This window comes from Rana temporaria, chromosome 4 (genome assembly GCF_905171775.1).
Source record: "Rana temporaria chromosome 4, aRanTem1.1, whole genome shotgun sequence".
Classification (NCBI taxonomy): Eukaryota; Metazoa; Chordata; class Amphibia; order Anura; family Ranidae; genus Rana; species Rana temporaria.
The window spans coordinates 401,036,025-401,049,242 of NC_053492.1; the positions used below are offsets into that span (position 1 = coordinate 401,036,025).

Genomic DNA, 13,218 nt, shown 5'->3' on the forward strand with positions numbered 1-13,218 from the left:
CTATCTCTCTCTCTCTCTACTGTGAGGCATCAAGCTTGCTTAAATCCCACCTTACCCAGCAGCATGAGTGCTTCATTACCCTGCCACTCAGTTTACTGCCCGGAGATTCAGGAAATAGCTGGAACTTCTGGGTATGGAGGTGCATGCTACAGTGCATGGCCTTCCAATCACTTTCATACAGGAGTCCATAACACTATACAAGTGTGATGCCATGTACACGACCGTTTCATATCATGAAAAAAATAAAAATAAAAAATAAAGTTTTCCTCAACGCGTTTCCTCTCAAGCCTGCCTTGCATACACACGATTGTGATAAAAAATGCTTGAGCAAAGCGTGGTGATGTACAACGGCACTATAAAGGGGAAGTTCCATTTGAAAGGTGCCACCCTTTGGGCTGATTATGCCAATTTCCTGTCTCATAATTTGCTTCTGAGCATGTGCGCCCCCCCTTTCAATAAAGCATACACACAACCGTTTTTTTACGACAAAAAAAACAACGATGCGAAAAAACGAAAAAAAAACAAAAAAAAAAAAAAAGTAGCTTTAACCACTTGCCACCCAGGACAATTCTTAAACTTCTTTCCTACATGTAAACATTTACTCAGAAGCCCCACACATTATATGTTATTTTAACAGAGACCCTAGAGAATAAAAATGGCATTGTCGCAACTTTTGTTTTTTGCTTGTCCCAGTGATTGAGGATAGAACCAGCTCATGGCAAAAACTGGCACCGAAGACATAGCACCGGGAATTCTCTACCTCCGTACATTACACACTGGGGTACTGACAACTCCCAGCGTGCCAAGAAATGGAGGACTAAACTTTATCTTGCACGATATTTGAAAAATTGCACAAACGCAAAAAAAAAAAAAAAGGGAAGTTCCATTCGAATGGCGCCACCCTTTGGGCTGATTATGCCAATTTCCTGTCTCATAATTTGCTTATGAGCATGTGCGTCCTGCCCCCCCTTTCAATAAAGCATACACACAACCGTTTTTTTACGACAAAAAAAAACAACGATGCGAAAAAACGAAAACGAGTAGGTTCTAAATTTTTAATGGCCATTTTTCTCATCGAGAAAAATGCTGGAGCCTACACACGACCGTTTTTCACGACCAATTAAAAAAAAATAGCATTTTTCTCGTCATGAAAAACGGTCGTGTTTACGCGGCATAAGCTATAACTCCACTGACTATTTCAATCCCGTTGTTCCTGCAGCTGAAAAGTTTATGGATATTTCCAGGGGTTGGAAACCTTGCACAATTCTAAAAGCCATTTTTTGTGCACAATTTCAAGTCTCTGAATTTGCCATATAAAATATATAACTGTTGGTCAAATGAAATATACAGTGCATACCATGCGAGACCCAAAACTAGACATGACACAGCAGAAGTCCAGCCCCCTGCACTCCACAGAGTGGAAACGTCACAGTCCAGCATCAGTCCCCAGGCTCTGCTCCTATCAGAAATTATGTCCCACATCTTCCGGCCACCGGAAATAACCTCCGTTATTTCAATCAGTACTCAAGCACTTGAAGCAATCCTCAGTAAAATATTAAATATAGCATACCTTTGAGTTGAGGGATGTGGTGGCACTGTTTAATAGAGTTTCACGATCACTTAACTCTACAGGCTGAGCCATGCTGCTCAAAATTTCAACTCCTTTCTCTACAGCCAACTGGAATGACTCCGAAATAGTAGTGGGGTGAATTCCTGTGCAGGAAAAACATACAGCACATTTAAACATCTTCCAAAGCAATAACTTAATACAGGAGCAACAAACATGCTTAGTTACTGTAAAAAACAATGAGCTATATGATTTTATGAGCAAATAAACCCCCCCCCCCCAAAACAAAAAAAGGGGCATGCTTGTTAGAAGAATGCATTCACATTCCCCCTGAAAAAGGCAGCGCTGCAGATTTATAGAAGTTCAAAGAGCCAGTTCCCACCAGATGCAGTTCTGTGCGCTTTTTTCCCTGCACAGCGTTTCCCATGTATTCCAATGGCTTTAGTTCACACCAATGCAGAAACTGACTGCACTGGTGTGAACTAGAGCCCTTGCATTTTTAGTGCAGAAAAAAAGAAGCGCACTGAACTGCATCTGGTGGGAACTAGCACTAAAAGTGGACCTTTAAAAAGTAGCTTTAACCACTTGCCACCAGGGACAATTCTTAAACTTCTTTCCTACATGTAAACATTTACTCAGAACCCCCCACACATGTTATTTTAACAGAGACCCTAGAGAATAAAAATGGCATCGTCGCAACTTTTGTTTTTTGCTTGTCCCAGTGATTGAGGATAGAACCAGCTCATGGCAAAAACTGGCACCGAAGACATAACACCGGGAATTTTCTACCTCCGTACATTACACACTGGGGTACTGACAACTCCCAGCGTGCCAAGAAATGGAGGACTAAACTTTATCTTGCACGATATTTGAAAAATTGCACAAACGCTAAAAAAAATAATAAAAAAAAAATAAAACAAACAGTAACGTTAGCCCATTTTTTTTGAATAATGTGCAAAATGTTAAGCTGAGTAAATATTTACCCAACATGTCACGCTTTAAAAATTGCACATGCTTGTGTACTTAAAAATCCCTATAGGCAATGCTTTAATTTTTTCAACAGGTTACTAGTAAAGTTACAGAGGTCTAGTGCTAAAGTTATTGCTCTCACGCCAACATTCACGGTGATCCCTCACATGCGTGGTTTGAATGCGGTTTATATATGTGTGAACGACCTACGTATGCGTCCGCTTCTGTGAGCGAAAATGCAGGGACAGGGGGTGCTTTCAATTTATTTAAATGTTAATTTTACTTTTCTATTTTGATGCTCCCCCCCCCCCTCCCACACTTTTATTCCTATTACAAGGAATGAAAACATCCCTTGGAATAGGGCATGACAGGTCCTCTTTGCAGGGGACAGAGGGTGCTTTCAATTTTTTATTGTTAATTTTACTTTTATTTTTTCATTTTGATGCCCCCCCCCCCAATCAAGTTTATTTCTATTACAAGGAATGTAAACATCCCTTGGTAAAGGGCATGACAGGTCCTCTTTACAGCAATATCTAGGGTCTATAAGTCCCAAGATCTCCGCTTCCTAGCCAAGGCGGCAGCATTTTTCAAATGCAGAGGCTGGGCGTGACGTCACAACATCGCGTCCGGCTTCAGGAAAGGTCTTGAGACTTTCAGGGGGCAATTTGGCGCGCCAGATTCTCTATATTCAACTTCCGGCGCCAGGCAATTCCTTCTGCGACTCTCCAATCGCACGGGCGAGCCAGTAGAAGCACCGAAGGGCGGCGGGGGTGTGTGTGTTAGACGTCCAATGTAATGTCATATGACGTTGGGCAGGCAGGAAGCAGTTAAAAGTTAGCTAAAAAAAAAAAAAAAAAAAACACACACACACACACACACACACACACACACACCTCTACCCTTTGGCAATAAAATACAGTTGTTGATGCCCCTGGGTTATGATAATATTAGCAAATGAGGTTTAATGTGGAGAAATTTAGAGTAATGCACTTGGGGGTCAAAAAACAAATGAAAATTATTCGCCAGGTGGAGATCAGCTGGGAGACCCAAGGATCGAGAAGGATCTAGGGGTGCTAATAGATGACAGATTGAGCAACAGCATGCAGTGCCAAGCTGCAGCCAAGTAGGCAGATTAGCATGCATAAAAAAGAGGATATACGCCAAAAAAAAGGACAAAACTAATTCTGCCACTTTTTAAAGCTCTGGTTAGGCCTCATCTGGAGTTTTCCCATTCAGTTCTGGTCACCAGTCCTCCGAAGGGACGTGCTGGTGCAAGTCCAAAGAAGGGCAGCAAAACTAATAAAAGGGACTGGAGGACCTTAAAGTGGAGTTTCCATCCCAAATTTTTTTTTTCATTATTGTGCTCATTAGACCTAGAAAAAGTAAACAGGCATCTGGAAATGCCTGTTGCTATGCGGTCCCATGAAATCTGCCTTTAAAAGCACCTAGGATTCTGACATCGTCTCCCTCTAATGCTCCTGGGAAATGAGTGTCATTTCCCAGGATGCAGTGCGCTGTCCAATTATCACTCCCCATCCAAGACTTCCAGGAAGTAAGTGCTTGTTGGCTTCACAATGCCCACAAGCAAAACGACAACGGTTATAAACTATCTTTTTTGAATATCTAAGCGGATCGGCGGCAGATTGTAAAATAGTAAGTGACCAGATTTATATTATAAAAAACACAGGATGAAAGGACATACATTTAAAAAATGCTAATTGTGGTTGGAACTCCGCTTTAATTAGGAGGAACAGCTGCAAACACTAAATTTATTCTCGCTGGAGAAAAGACGCTTGAGAGGGGACATGACAGCGGGCTACAAATGGGGATCCCAGCATAGAAAATAAACTATTCAGTCCTAGGGAGTGTAAAGGGCCACACAATGAGACTGGAGGAGAAGCGGCTTAACCTAAACTGCACAGGGGGTTCTTCACCGAAGGGCTAGAAGGATGTGGAACTCTCCCACAATTGGTGGTGGCTTTATGGAGTATGAATATCTTTAAAAGGCTTGCCGACCGCCCACCGTAGTTTTACGGCGGCAAGTCGGTTGGGCTGCGCAAAATCACGTGGTGCCCCTGGTGCCGATTCATGTGCCCGGCGGGCGCGATCATTCATTACGGAGCGGGAGCTGTGTGTGTAAACACACAGCTCCCGGTTCTTTCAGGGGGAGAAATGACTGATCGTCTGTTCATACAATGTATGAACAGCGATCAGTCATTTCCCCATGTCAGTCCCACCCCCCCCCCCAGTTAGAACACACTATAGGGAACATAATTAACCCCTTCCTCGCCCCCCGGTGTTAACCCCCTTCCCTGCCAGTGAAATTTTTACAGTAATCAATGCATTTTTATAGCACCGATCGCTATAAATGCCAATGGTCCCAAAAATGTGTCAAAGTGTCCGCCATAAGGTCGCAGTACCGAAAAATATGTAGAAGTATACGTATCGGCCTCAACTGATGGAATTTTTTTTTATATATATATATATATATATATACATACATACATACATACATACATACACATATATACACACACACACACACAAAGTAATAAATAAATATATATTTTTTTTCCCAAAATTGTCGCTCTTTTTGTTTATAGCGCAAAAAATTAACCGCAGAGGTGATCAAATACCACCAAAATAAAAGCTCTATTTGTGGGGAAAAAAAGGATGCCAATTTTGTTTGGGAGCCACATCGCACAATTGTCAGTTAAAGCGACGCAGGGCCGAATTGCAAAAAGTGGCCTGGTCATTGACCAGCAAAATGGTCCGGGGCTGAAGTGGTTAAAGGACACAACATACAGGGATATGGGAAATCATTAGAGACACTGAAACGCATGCACCTACACAGGATGGACTATTGTCTTTTTTCAGCCTTTCTGACTATAACTATACATCACAGGACAGAGATCCTCCCCTCCGGCTTGTGTTCCTCATTGCTTTCTTCAAAAACTGGGACACAGCGAGTTTGGGAGGGGGTTATGCCTGAGTCCATTCACTTGAAGATTACAGCATAACTTATGACTAATAACGTGTGTGTCCTGTGATGTACTCCAACAAAAAAACTGTACAGGTTAAGCAAAAATCCTAATTCTGGCTATAGACATTCTAAAATTAACATGCATTGAAATACCATTTACAAATACCTTTTTGTAGCAACTTAGCACAAGCATCCAGAAGAGACCCAGCAATGACTACAACAGATGTTGTGCCATCTCCAGCTTCGATATCTTGAGCCTTGGACAACTCAACTAACTATTTAAAAAAATAAAATAAAAATTATTATCTCTTTGACAAATGGACATATCATGCACAATAACCAAAATACAGACACTGAAATAGAGTACTGCTTGAAATCAACTGCATTCTTTGTTTCTGATCTGGGAGTTAAAAAGAGATAGCCTGCATTTTGCTAAAAAAAAAAAAAAAAAAAAAAAAAAATATATAATAGAAGGGGAAAAGAAAGGGGCATTTATTTTCACATTGCAGCTTCAGTTACAGGGCTGACCATTTCATTGCACTTGTACTCCACCAATATCTATGGTCTCCCCCCTCTGCAGTGGTGGCAGAAGGCCCTTATTCCATATCTCCGAATGGGAGACACAGCTGTGCAGATGGAGCCAAGCACATTAAAAAGCAGAGTGCCACCCAAAATTGGAACTTTTACTCATCTGATCCCCCCCCCCCCCCCCCCGGCACCAAATTTGACACCCGTCGGAGTTTGTCAGACGCTTGGTGCAATGCGCAGTAGGGACCCGGCTCAGCTGGGTTCCCTTACCAGCAATAGCAGCACCCGACAGCCGATGGAAACATCAGCTGGGGTGCCGACATTGCTGTATTGCAGGACAGGCAAGTGTCCCAATATTAAAAGTCTACAGCCGACTTAATTTTTGGAAGGGGGAAACTCTGCTTTAAAAAAAAATATATAATATTTTCGACAGGCAGCTGCAGAACCTCTAAATTATGTAAAGGATGATTTGAGGACGGAGAATGAACTGCAACACTAAATATGGGTGAAGAAATCCTGCTTCACAGTTTAACCAAAGAGCGAGGAGATGGAAGTACAGCAAAATATGATTCCTGCTGCTATGGGTGAATTCATGGAGAGCCGATGATCAGGACGCTGTAACAGGTGTTTACAGATCTTTAGAAATGTGGATCTGAAGTTTCACACAAATTCCAAATCTGATGGTAATTTGTGGGTAATTGAAAGTGCGGCGTACTATTGGTATCTGGAAAACTAGGAATGGGTGGATGAGCTGTAACTGCATATTCTTATGAAGGCTTTCCCCTTTTTAACCACTTTAATACCAGGCATTTTACCGCCTTCCTGCACAGGTCAATTTCAGTGCTGCGAATGACAATTGTGCGGTCATGCAACATTACCCAAACTAAATTGTTATCATTTTGTTCACACACAGAGCTTTCTTTTTATGGTATGTAATCACCACTGTTTTTTTTTTTCTTGCTAAACAAAAAAGACTGAACATTTTTTTGTGTGGAGGGGGGGGGGGGGGGACCACACCCATGAGTTTCTTTGTTTCCGTTATAAACTTTTGCAAATAATTGCTCTTCATAGATTTAGGTCAAAATGTATTCCGCTACAATCCTTTGGTGAAAATAGCCCAAATTAGCATATAATATTTAGAGGCCCATCTTGTTTAATGAGATTGTAAAATGCCAGGACAGTACCCCCAAAAGCAGACAGTCCAAAGTATTAAGAGGCATGGTGGATTTTTAATTTTGCCATAATATTTTGAAAAATTTCTTAATTTAAACTCCCCCCATATACTGTCACCAGTGCAGTACAGCGTCATCATAAATGGTGTGGCGATGATCAGACATTGACTGGTGACGGTTTGGAACTTAAATATTATTGTGAATTATTTTAAATTTTTTTTAAACCGTGATCAGAGCAATATAATGTTACCACAGTAACACTGTAGTACTCTGGGGAAGCGATCAGGATCCCCCCCCCCCCCCCCCCCAACACACATTATAATTGCTTATAGCAGGAAATTGCATTGCTATAAGCAAGCATTTTACTGCATGAAACTGATTCAGTTTGTGATTAGTCAAAGCTAATCACATGGTACAGATGGGCTGTGATTGGCCCCATCTGCACCATGTGATTACATTGACCAATCACAGCTAGCAACACAATGGATGACATGAAAGTAAGCGATATGTGATCTGTCACAGTGGTCACATGGTACCGGCAGCAAGCTGGCACATCGATCAGTCAGTCATCGGCTGTGTCCAGTAGCTGGTGACAGAACTCGCTCCTGTGCAGCGCTTTCTGAGAGAACGTCATTCTGACGTCCACTCAGAATTGAAAGGCACCGCCCGGCCATAATTCTGCTCTAGGCCAGGCAGGGAGGCGTTAAGAATACACCATGGGGTTAATTTACTAAAACTGGAGTGTGCAAAATCTGGTGTAGCTCTGCATAGAATTCCAGATTATTTGTCAAAGCTTAATTGAACAAGCTGAAGTCAGAAGCTAATTGGCTACCATGCACAGCAACACCAGATTGTGCACTCTCCATGTTAAGTAAATCAGCCCCCATATCATTTTAGAAAAAAAAAAAAAAAGCAACTCACCATCTTTGCTGCTGGGTGCAAAACTTGCATTTGTTTCAAAATTGTTGCGCCATCATTTGTAATCGTTACATCGCCTTTACCATCCTGGATCTTAAACAAGCAGAGTACAGAGTTAAAATGAGGAATAGCACAGATATTACGATATCTTGTTTTATAGTCTGTATAGCTTACCATTTTATCCATGCCCTTTGGTCCAAGGCTGGTCCTGACAGCATCAGCAACAGCTTCACAAAAGAGAAAAAAAGTCCATTTTACTCTCAAGTACGACAAATTCAGTTACCCTGCTTGAGTGAAGAGTGCAATCATCTTTCATTCAGCTGGAAAACATTCCACTATTGTTTTTCTCACAAAATGAATAAACTAGGTATACTTTGGTAGGCTGAATGATCCATCTGACTTTTAGGAGTACAGCAGAGAATTCTGCCTTCTAGACATAACTTCTGTAGCATCCCAACATTCCCACAGCAGCAAAGAGACTCATCCTTGAAACAGGGATTAGTATTTTTTTTTTTATGATGCGGACCGCACACACTGGCTACATCACCTGGGACAGTGCAGTGGCCCAATGGTAGCTCCACAGGACCCTTCTAGACAATGGAGCCACCCTGAAACTAGACACATGGTGGTGATCTACAGACCTGCTCAATTAAAGACAAAATAATTTAAATAGGTCAAAGCAACAGACAAGTAATGTAAAGACAGTGAATATAAAATTAGCCTTTAGTAGCACCTACCACCACGCATCAGTGTGGTGGTAGGGAGAGGGACCTTATTGCCCCCACACTGTTCATGGTGGCAGAAATGTCTGTGCCGAGAGGACACTCGCAGCCTAGAGATCACACTGTGACAGACATCTCCCAGTCTTTATGCGATCAAGAGTCCGCAAGATGGGTACCTAAGCATGTGACTGCAATCAACAGCGTTCACACGCTCGGAAAATCCACCCCACCTACCAGCATTAAAGACCAAGTTATAGGGCTGCCAGAAAGGACAGGTGGGGTTTATGTTGGTGAAATGATTAAAGCAAAACTAAAACAGAGCTATATTCACCTTTCCTTCACACAGTTCACATCCCTTGCCAGCATCTTCTCCTGGATGCCAGGCTTCATTGGCTAGTGCGGGATGACGTCCCTCACCGTGCATGCAGCCATCATCCACAACAGCATGAGAGCCAGAATGAGGATTTGTGTGTGCCTGTTCTGACGGGGGAGGAGATACAGATTGTCTGTTCCTACCAAGTAGGAATAACGATCTGGCTCCTCCTTTAGTCAGCCCCATCCCCTCACAGTTAGAAACACATTTAACCCATTGATAGTGTTAACCCCTTTCCTGCCAGTGACATTTACACAGTAATCAATGCATTTTTATAGCACTGATCGCTGTATAAAATGTCGTCAATGGTCCCAAAAATGTGTCAGAAGTTTCCGATCTGTCCGCTGCAATGTAACAGTAGCGCCAAAAAAAAAAAAAAAAAAAAAAAAAAAAAAAAAAAAAAAAAAAAAAAAAAAAAGCAGATCGCCACCATTCCTAGTAAAAAAAAATAAACTAGCCATCTTTCCCAGAGTTTGTAGACACTATAACTTTTGCGCAAACCAATCAATATACGCTTATTGCAATTTTTTTTAACCAAAAATATGTAGAAGAATATATATTGGCCTAAACTGATGAAGAAATTAGTTTAAAATGTTTATGGGGAATATTATAGAAAAAAAGAGTTTTCAAAAAACTGTTGCTTTTTTTATAGCGCAAAAAAAGAAAAAAGCAGAAGTGCTCAAATACCAAAAGAAAACTCCATTTGTGGAAAAAAACAAAAAACGCCCTGGTTATTAAGCAGGAAAATCTTCTGGTCCTTAAGTGGTTAATATGTTTGAAGCATCCCAAATAATAGAATGAGATAATGAATGATCTGAATTGATTTGGATACATTTGTTTTTATTCTAGTGAGCTTAGCATTAATATTCTAATGGGATTTTTTTTGTATTGGGGCCGAGAGATCATTTGTTTAATCAATGTGTGCAGCCCAACAAAGTCAGTTGGGAATGGGGAAAATAATTCAACTTATTAAAAAAGATGTTTTTTTTTATTTTTGCAGATGAATACTTACCTAGGTGGATGCAGCATCGGTCTGTCCCCTGTCGCCTCTGCATTAAGGCCCCTTTCACACTGGGGCGGGGTCGGCGGTAAAGCCTCTGCAGTGGCGCTTTGCCGGCAGTAAAGCCGCGGTGCCCCATTGATTTCAATGGGCAAGAGCGGTATACACACCGCAGACTTTTTTTTACCTCAGGGCTTTCACACTGGAGAAACAGCAGAGGCTGTTTCAGGTCGGTTTGCAGTCGCTATTTTTAGCATTATAGCGCCTGCAAACCGACCCAGTGTGAAAGGGGTCTAAGAACCACGTGATCAAACTCCACCAATCACTTGGTTCTCACAGCTCCCCGAGCTGCTGACTGTCAATCAGCAGCTTTCCACTCTGCCCCCCTCCTCGCTCACTGGAGTGTTCAGGATAGGAGCGTTTTGACCGCCAGCCGCAAAACCGCTGGAAACCATGTTGCGATTTTGCATTTTCCTACAGTCTGGTGGTTAAAGTAGTTTAAGTGTACATGAAGCCTAAACTTGAATTAATCCCTCCTATCCTTTACAGCCAAGCTGCTTCAATTTGATCTGCAACTGCACATGGTGCTACACATGTGATCAGTTAAAACACCAGTCATTTGATAGTTTTTTTTAAACCAAAAAATGTATGGGTTTAGTTCTGCTTTATGATTTACTGCTGTTCAGGGGCTCTGGGCTTCAGCAAAATGGCAGCCTCCAGCAAGAAGCAGCAGGAGCAATGCTGGAATCAATTTACAGCACACACGAATGTTAGTGGCATAATTATTAATGTGGGATGTGTGTCCCTTGCTAAAGAACATTTATACCAAGTTGTTTTGGGTCAAGTTCTGCTTTAACAAACGAAACTGAAACACAATTTTCTGTTGTACACATCTTTACCGACAATATCAGCTCTGCCACCGGCAGCTCCCAACACCTCCTGCCATCCCCACCGGGCAAGAGACTGACACAGGCATTGAAGGAGAATGAACCCGTCAGTCCCTGTGTGGGCTTTCTCCTCCTCCCTTGTTTGTTTCTGTGTGCAGAGTGACAATCACACACAGGCATCTGCCCATTCTCTGCTTCCTCCCATGTGCTCCTATTGGCAGGAGAAGAGCCAATTAAAAGGAGCCAATGGGAGGGATTGTAGCAATCTGCAGAGGCAGCTGCAATGAATTCTGGGACATGTAGTTCCCTCAAACGGCCCTATAACTTGCATAGTGACAGAAACTACCAAGACTAGCATGTTCTGTCAGCAGGAAAGGAGAGACTCCATCTCAATTCACCAAGGAGAATTCAGTCAGCATGGAGGTGGAGGAAGAGATGCGGTCTCTCAGAAGATCTCACCACGTTATTCAGGCCTCCACCGCCAGTCGGGACACCCAGCCTGGGAGAGGGGGATCCCAGGTGCACCTGCCCCAACGGTGAAGAGTTTCAGTGTGAGGTGACCAGTCGGGTCGCCAGGAGAGCCTACTGTTCCAGGACGTTTTGTTTGAGCATTGACTGCAGGATTTGGCAAGAGGGCTTTTTCCCAGGAAACAGGGGCACTGCCCCACAGGAGTTAAATGAACACTGTATACAGACATCATTGCTGGTAGTCATCTTGCTGACACTTTTAGTGCTACAGGGTTTAAGGAAAAGGCCATCCATTTCTGGGGACACTGTATACAGACATCATTGCTGGGAGTCATATTGCTGACACTTGTAGTGCGACAGGGTTAAAGGAGAAGGCCATCCATTTCTGGGGACACTGTATACAGACAACATTGTCTGGGCCAGTTATATTGTTTGTCCTGCTATCCAGGAGTTTAAATGCACCAACAAAAGCGGCTAGCTGAAGACACCAAATCTTATCTTTTCTTAAAAAAGGACTGAAGCTACTAGTGCCATACGGACCCTGACACACATACTCAGGGCTCTGTATATGCAGTGGGTGTGCGTGTGGGACAGTTTATCTAGGAGGTTAAGCCATAACATGTTGATTTGAATAAATTGTTTAAAGTTGGGCCTGTGGTGTCATGGGACAGAAGAGAGATGCCTGACATAAGAGGGTAATTCCTCTGCTCTCCTCCTGCCTGGAAACCGAGCCAATCTGAATAAAGGTAACCAATCCAAATTGTCAAATTGTGCTTTATTTGCCATTTAAGTGTGCCTTTGTTCTCGGGACGTTCTCAAGCCTCATACACACGACCAGTTTTCCCGACAGGAAAACTGCCTGGAAAAAAAAAAAAAAGAACCTGCTCTCTATTTTCCCGTCAGGATTCCCGGCAGTGTTTCCTGCCGAGAAAACCGGTCCTCTGTATGCTTACCTGTCCGAGATAAACCCACGCATGCTCGATAAGACTTTGACGCATGCGCGGTAGCATACAAGGTTAGTGTGGGGTGTAGAAAGATAGTGGCATTGAATGCGACGAGCTCCTGCTCGCGGTAGTCAATGATATCACAACGGTTCTTTTGAATGGCCGTCTGTACGCACGGCAAGCTTGCCAGGAATCCAGTCAGGAAAACCAACGTTTTCCTGACAAGATTTCCAGCCGTGTGTACAGGGCTTCAGGTTTGGAATCCCCAGAAAGCAGCTTGAATATAGTAGATCGGGAGTTCTATTGCTCTTAAAGCGGAGCTCCACCCTAAAGTGGAACTTCTGCTCATCTGATTACTCCCCCCCTCCGGTGCCACAATTGGCATCTTTCGGAGTGGTGGAGGGACAGATACTTGTCTTTGAAAGGTATCCTTTCCCACTTCTGGGAGTCCGGGCCGCGGCCTGTGCCATCACCGCAGGGCTCCCTCCTCCATTGGCCAATAGGAGAGAGGAGCGGGGCCTCACGCATGCACAGTAGGGTTCCCGGCGTGAAACTGAAAGGCTACACTGCCGGGTTCCTTTACCCAACAGCTGATGAAAACAGCTGCGGTGCCAACTTTGAGGGACTCCAGGACAGGGAAGTGTCCATTTATTAAAAGCCAGCATCTGCAGTATGTGTAACTGCTGG

General features: G+C 43.0%; 1 protein-coding gene and 2 non-coding genes across 3 annotated transcripts in view; all 3 read right to left on the reverse strand.

Annotated features, from left to right (window-relative positions):
- CCT4 (chaperonin containing TCP1 subunit 4) overlaps positions 1-13,218 on the reverse strand; it is a 29,132-nt gene that overhangs the window by 13,737 nt on the left and 2,177 nt on the right. Inside the window, exons 2-5 of the mRNA XM_040351206.1 lie at positions 8,312-8,364; positions 8,141-8,230; positions 5,686-5,794; positions 1,571-1,713 (exon numbers count right to left, since the gene is read on the reverse strand). Of these exons, the coding sequence (XP_040207140.1) occupies positions 1,571-1,713; positions 5,686-5,794; positions 8,141-8,230; positions 8,312-8,364 (395 nt within the window). The remainder of the gene's footprint in view (positions 1-1,570; positions 1,714-5,685; positions 5,795-8,140; positions 8,231-8,311; positions 8,365-13,218) is intronic.
- Positions 683-816, reverse strand: LOC120938413. The gene has a single exon (XR_005749030.1). It is a non-coding gene; the product is annotated as a small nucleolar RNA SNORA57 (small nucleolar RNA).
- Positions 2,279-2,412, reverse strand: LOC120938412. Its single transcript, XR_005749029.1, has one exon. It is a non-coding gene; the product is annotated as a small nucleolar RNA SNORA57 (small nucleolar RNA).